The 7,500-nt window shown below is 44.1% G+C and overlaps 1 protein-coding gene across 1 annotated transcript in view; it reads right to left on the bottom strand.

The window, feature by feature from the left end:
- Positions 1-7,500, bottom strand: part of LOC143276426 (atrial natriuretic peptide receptor 1-like) — a 51,256-nt gene that overhangs the window by 26,334 nt on the left and 17,422 nt on the right. The window contains exons 7-8 of the mRNA XM_076580915.1: positions 2,470-2,574; positions 481-573 (exon numbers count right to left, since the gene is read on the bottom strand). Of these exons, the coding sequence (XP_076437030.1) occupies positions 481-573; positions 2,470-2,574 (198 nt within the window). The remainder of the gene's footprint in view (positions 1-480; positions 574-2,469; positions 2,575-7,500) is intronic.

Here is a 7,500-nt window from a genome sequence, read left to right as displayed (position 1 = left end):
AGGGCCAATGTGTGTAAATGTTCGGAAACCATGAGATTTGCGTCTGTAACGCGGGATTTTGGACATGCGTGTGTCAGATGAAGAACGCAAGCCAGGGAAGGCCTTTAGCAAGTCTTTGAAGTGCTTCTTCCGGCCCCTGTGGGAACGCATTCTTGCACAGAGCTCTCCGCAGAACAGTCCCTTGGGGAGGCGCTCGTCAGTCATGCGGACAACATGTCCAGTCCACCGGAGCTGGGACCTCATCAGCAGAGAGTGAATGCTTTCCGTACCAGGGCCTCTGTGTCAGGGATGTGATCCTGCCAGCTGACGTGAAGAATGTTCCTCGGGTAACGCAGAAGGAATGAGCTGAGTTGTTTTGCGTGCCGAGAGTATACAGTACAATACAACACAGCACAGTACAATACAACACAGCACAGCACAATACAACACAGCACAGGACAATACAACACAGTACAACACAGCCCAACACAGTACAAGTACCTGGTTGACTTCTATCACCAAGTCAGACGTCAAGTTCAGGGTGTCCTTGTTGACAGGTTTGACAGCCACCATTTGTTGGTCCAGGATTGTCACCTGGTGTCACACACACAAACACACACACACACACACAAGCACACACACACACGCACGCACACACGTGTTATGTCGTGTCGTGTCGTGTCGTATCGTATTGTACTATGTTGCACTGCATTGTTGACGGATTTCATGGTTCCCTCATGTTGGTCCACCACTGCTACCTGACGTCACACACATATATGAATAAAGAACACACACACACACACACACACACACACACACACACATATATATATATATATATTATTTATTTATTTATGTATAGATAGATATATAGACATATATATGTGTCTATGTATGTATGTAATACACAGTGCACCAGACACATTTTTGTATAAGTTTGACACTGGACATCGTTGCTTATTGTCCAACCAGCTCCAAAGGGGTAAATAGGGACTGCTGAACTGAATGAAAATATTTCAGCCGCGTTAAACACACAACTGTCACATCTGAAACAAACAAACAAAAAACGACAAAACTTAAAAACGTGCGGACAACATGTCCATGACATTGTCTCAGCCAAATGAGACAAGACTTTGCCAATGACGTCAGCCCTTCTGCTTCATCCCATATTTTTCTAAAAAAAATCGCTGAAAGGATAATATCTATACATAACATATATATATTTAAACTTCAAAGCAACACAATTAATACGTTTAAATGGTTGTATTGGCAAATAACATTGAAGAAAGGGCAGCTCGTGCCCATCACATAACAGCACTTTGTTTTTAATCACAGACTGCGTAAAAGAGAGAGAAAAAAATGTCGAGGCTTTCTAAAATAACAGAATGGAAAATGGACCACAGAAAAAACAGACAACAGTGAAGGAAGAAAAAAAAATGCAGAAACAATGACAGCGATTGAATAGAGGGCATTTGCAGCACATATTGTTCAAAAAATGAAATCCAACAAAAATATCTTTTAAGAGTCACAAAATGACAGAGAAAAAGGCAGACAGAGACAGAGACAGGCAGAGAGAAGGAGAGAGGGAAACAGACAAAGAGATTTGGTTCAGACAGAATGATCATAGCAATGACTGTTACACAGCTCATAATCTTGCGTGAAGCAACTATGTGGACTGTTCACCCTCCACTCACTCAATCCATGCACTGACACCACGCGCCACAAACAACCATCCTCTCTCTCTCTCTCTCCCTCCAACACACACACACACACGCGCACAAACCTTTAACGTCGTTATGGGAATTTTAGGCAAACTAAACAAGATTCGGTAGACACAACCAACTCATTCAAGATATGTCAGACAAATCAAACATGATTCGGTGGACACTGCAACTGAATTACCTTGGCAGTCTTCCTACGGCTGTTAAAATTATGTCAGGGGTGCGCAGTCAGGATAAGCACTCACTGCTCTATAAAATGCTCCGGGAGGCGTGCATCTCGAATAGCCAGAGCCCAGCTCTTGGTCTTCACGTGACGAAGCCGTTTCCACAGACAAGAAAAAGGGATGAAGGCAAGTAACTGGCGCCCTAAAACCAGTCGCTTCGGGAAGATGGTGCTCGTCAGCTTTGGGAGGCAGTTTGTGTACAGGGGAATGAAAACCCCGATTCCAAACCTCCGCTGCCTTGCGGCTATACCCTCTCAATGAGGGGAAGGCTTCGGGAGTCAACCCTGAGGAGAACCAAGGGCAGTTGACGGATGCTCTTCAGTCTTGGCCGGCTGATTGTCTTCGAGAGGGAAACTCGGACAAAAATACAAATGTTGAAGACGGATGTACTGGACCCCTGTGATGCATAACGGTGGTACAACGCATCAACGTGTTATGGATCTAACGAAGTAGTAGTAGTAGTAGTAGTAGTAGTAGAAGATTTACCTTGGCAAAGATACGTTAGGCAACTAAAACAGCCAGAGTGGTTATGGCAACAAACTCACCTTGGCAAAGATCTGCCCAGTCATCACATTGTGCATGGACTCGTGGCTGAGCTGTGGTTCCAAGTTGTTCTCGTCATCCGAGAAGTTCAGGTTCCAGCCCCGGTTCTTTTATGGAAGAGACATACACCAAGCCTTTTATCACACACACGTTAGTGGTTTATACATTGTCTTGGATAGGGACTCGATGCTAGTGGCCGCTTAGAGCTTGGTCTCTGACCGAGGATGGGCGCTGTGTAAGTATCAACAATACCACTGATGATAAATGATAACAGACCTGCCTGAGGCGCGGTTTCTGTAACCATCTCATAATGAAACCGACAATTACAACAACGACAACAGCAGCAGCAGCAACATCAACAGCAATAACAACAACAGTAACAGCAGCAACAACATCAATAGCAACAAAAACAACAACAACGATAACAACAGCAACACAGCAACAACAACCACAACAACAACAACAGCCACTGCAACGACAGAAAACGTACCAAATCAGATTTGCCGGTGATGGTGCTTCCTTTGCCCGCGAAGACAGGCGCCGAGTAGAGCTTGGTGAAAGAAACAACCCACGAGCGCTTGTCGCCAAATCTGCGTCTGAATGCACACACACACACACACACACACACACACACACACACACACGAACACACAAACACACACACCCACTCACTCACTCACAAACACGCACACACATACATAAACACACACACAAACAAACTCACACACATTCAAGCACACACACACGCGCGCGCGCGCACACACACACACACACACACACACACACACACACACACACACACATTGGCACGTGTTCGCGCATTTTCGCAGTGTACAATAACACACATTGAGCAGTCTAATATCTACATCAACATCTCCTTCAGTTACACACACACACACACACACACACACACACATGCGTATGCACACATATGCACACATATATGCAAATGCACATACACACATGCGCATGCACACATATGCACACACATATGCAAATGCACACACACACACACACACACACACACACACACGCACGCACCCACACACATGAACGTTGACATTTTCATAAATCAAACCGGGTGTGTCCTTTGAAACTAATAGCACGAGATGAGTGAGTGAGAGGAGTGAGAGAGAGAGAGAGAATGAGTGCAACAAGAAAGAAAGAAAGAAAGAAAGAAAGAAGTAGACATGAGACTTAAGATAGTGAGAGAGACAGACAGACACAGATACAGAAGGGTTGGCAGCGTAAGGATAATTCATTCAGATCAGGTCGAGGCCCTATACGGTGGCTAAACAACAGAATAGAATAGAACTCACGGGCGCAATAGCCGAGTGGTTAAAGCGTTGGACTGTCAATCTGAGGGTCCCGGGTTCGAATCACGGTGACGGCGCCTGGTGGGTAAAGGGTGGAGATTTTTACGATCTCCCAGGTCAACATATGTGCAGACCTGCTAGTGCCTGTACCCCCTTCGTGTGTATATGCAAGCAGAAGATCAAATACGCACGTTAAAGATCCTGTAATCCATGTCAGCGTTCGGTGGGTTATGGAAACAAGAACATACCCAGCATGCACACCCCCGAAAACGGAGTATGGCTGCCTACATGGCGGGGTAAAAACGGTCATACACGTAAAAGCCCACTCGTGTGCATACGAGTGAACGTGGGAGTTGCAGCCCACGAACGCAGAAGAAGAAGAAGAATAGAACAGAATAGAATAGAATGGTACTCACACCAAGAGTACAAACATGAATCGAAAACCACATACAAAAGACAAACACAGCAGGATTTTGTGTGATAAATAATCATACACATATAAATGCAAGCACAAGCGCACGCTCACACACACATGCATGCCTCCCCCCCTTCCCCTCCAACATACACACTCACACACATGCACGCACACACGCACACACACACACACACACACACACACACACTAAAATATTCATTTTGCAATCATTGCTGAAAAAAAATTATATCAAGCGATAGGACCAGTGAAAATGACATCTGTTTTCTAAAACAATATATTGATTCAAAGAAAATTCATCTTCCGTTCAGTATTCAACCAATGACTGTCTTGGATGTAAGTCAAAGTCTATCACAACTGAAGCAATCTGGCACACGTGATTTGGACGTGTTAGATTGATGGTTTCGGCCGTCAGTGTCCATGCCTCGCAACCATACAGTACAATGGAGACTACCAGGGCTTTGTAGAGTTTGAATGAATGAACATGTACGGAGCAGAATTGAGAACCTTGCAGGACCTCAGGAACCTCTCCTTTCAACTGTGAAGAGACGCAAGCTGATATGGTTTGGACACAACACTCGACACACCAGCTTGTCCAAAACAATCATGCAAGGCACCATCGAGGGCGGGAGAAGAAGAGGAAGACAACGGAAGAACTGGCATGAGAACATCAAACAATGGACCGGACTCCACACACGTGAGCTGCTGCCAGCGGCTGCCGACAGAGACAGATGGAGAAGGGAGGTTGCGTCTGCGGTCCTCAGGCTTCCCCCAACGACTACTTTGTAGTTATGGTCCTGAGGTGAGGTGAGGAGATTGATGGATATTAAAGCTTTCTTCCCCTGTTATTGTAGATACTCTTGACATATCTCTATAATTTGTGTATCGATAAGAAATGTTTTCCTTCAAAATTCAAGCAGGCTAGAGTCATTCCATTGTAACAAATCAGGTGATTATTCTAACCCATCTAACTACAGACCAATTTCTGTCTTGTCTGCTCTGTCAAAACCCATTGAAAAACACTTGCAAAAATCTTTATATTCTTATGGCTGACCACATTTAATCCCTGTGTCGCTCATGCAATTTTCATCTTCCCAGACTAGCCTCAGTCAGACCATACTTAACGGAGAAAAACATGGCCCAGATGGTTTCCTCTTTTGTCCTGTCCAGACAAGATTACTGCAATTCTACCTTAGCAGTTTTACCATCTTCCTCTCTTATTAGACAACAGAAAGTACATAACAATGGTGCACGACTTGTCCTAGCAAAAAAGAAATCTGATCATGTCACACCTCTTTTGCATCAGTTACACTGGCTTCCTATAGAGTCCCACATTCACTATAAACTAGTGACACTTGCCTTCCGACATTTTGATGAATCTCTTCCCCCGTATCTCTCCTCTGGGCTGGAAACGTACGAACCATGTAGAACGCTAAGATCCAGTTCTGAACTGTTACTTAAAGTCCCAAGAACTAATTTATAATGTGCAGGGAAAAAGTCTTTTATGGCTCAAGTACCCCAAATTTGGAATTCTTTGCCATCATCCCTCAAAAATGCTCCTGATCTCCAGACCTTCAAGTCAGATCTGAAAACACACCTTTTCAGCAAACACTTCCCTCAATAAAAAAAAAAACCCTCTCTCTCTCTCTCTCTCTCTCTCTCTCTCTCTCTCTCTCCCCTGTATTTTCTTTCCTTTCTTTTTCATTGATGGCTTGATGTAAATAAAAAAAAGCAATTGTTGCCTATTCAATTTACCATCATGAAATAAAATCTTCACACACACACACACACACACACACACACACACACACAGAGCATAAGTTTTAGTAACTCGTGTTACTGCTTGAATATTCGCCGACACGATGCATTACGTAGGGACCGGGCTGATGACTAGATCGTCAAATGGTTACTGTTTCCCAATTCTGTTCTGCACGCCTTGGGACTGGTTCGAGAGACAGAGGGTATTGACTGTTTTTGGGAACGAAACTTACTGCTGAGAGAAGATGTGAGTTTTCAGACCAAGTTCTTGGTCAGTGCGTCAAGTGCGTGCTGCACACGGAACCTCGGTTTATCGTCACACCCAAATGACCAAGACACTCAGTTTGATTTTCCAGTCACACTTGGGAGAAAGGGCGACAGCGGTATTCGAACCCAGACCCTCACGGACTCTATGTACTGGCAGATGAGCGTCTTAACCATTCTGCCACCATCCTCCTTTGTAACTGAGTGAAGTCTAGTATCAGAAGAAGAGCGGAGGTGGCGAGACAGACTACAGATGTGGAGAAGTTCAGAAAGATAGTCTGGGCTACGCCACATCCGCTGACTGCTGAAAAAGTCAGAGTGGATGGTCTGCAGACAAGCGGACTGGAAAACAAGCAACTAGTCGAGAGACTGAAGGAGAGGGCAGCTTTAGAACCTCTACAAACCCACACACACACACACACACACACACTGAATATATATAAAAATTAAAAATAAAACTGAACAGTATACACACTTTCAAAACAAATAAACTTCTCCATGTCTCGTTTTTGTCTTGACAAACACTGAGCAGGAAACTATTTTCACCTTTTAAAAATTGCCCGGGTGACGACCAATCCGAGTAGCGCTAACACTGCAAACGCCGACAGCATAGCCGTCACCAACGACATAACTGCCACAGAGATTATATAACAATCATTACCACCATCATCATCATCATGACAAGAAGAAGAAGAAGAAGAAGAAAGATGATGATGATGATGATGATGATGATGATGATGGACTTCACTGCCACAGAGACGGTATAATAATCATCATCATCAGTAGCAGCAGCAGAGGAAGAAGAAGAAGATGATGATGATAATGATGTTGATGATGATGATCAACTTTACTGCCATGGAAGATTGTATCACCATCATCATCATCATCATCATAAGAAGAAGAAGAAGAAGAAGAAGAAGAAGAAGAAGAAGAAGATGATGATGATGATGATGATGACGATCAACTTCACTACCATAGAGATTGTATTATCATAATCATCATCAGCAGCAGCAGCAGCAGATGATCATGGGCTCAAGTTTAGATTCTGAGAAAGATAGGTTTTAGTTCTAACAAAAACGATATAATGAATGAATAAATAAATGAGTAAATATACAGATAAATGAGTAAAGGTTAAAGGCCACATGGCCTTCACAGACCACAAGGGCAGTGATTTCATTTCCACTGTGTCTAGGACTCGGCATAGGAAGGTGGGGTTGGGGGGTGGGGGGCTGGGGAATCCAATCCTCTACTTCCGCTGTGTT

This window comes from Babylonia areolata, chromosome 32, assembly GCF_041734735.1.
Source record: "Babylonia areolata isolate BAREFJ2019XMU chromosome 32, ASM4173473v1, whole genome shotgun sequence".
Classification (NCBI taxonomy): domain Eukaryota; kingdom Metazoa; phylum Mollusca; class Gastropoda; order Neogastropoda; family Buccinidae; genus Babylonia; species Babylonia areolata.
Note: the sequence above shows the minus strand (reverse complement) of the source record. Positions and strands in the feature narration are given on the sequence as shown.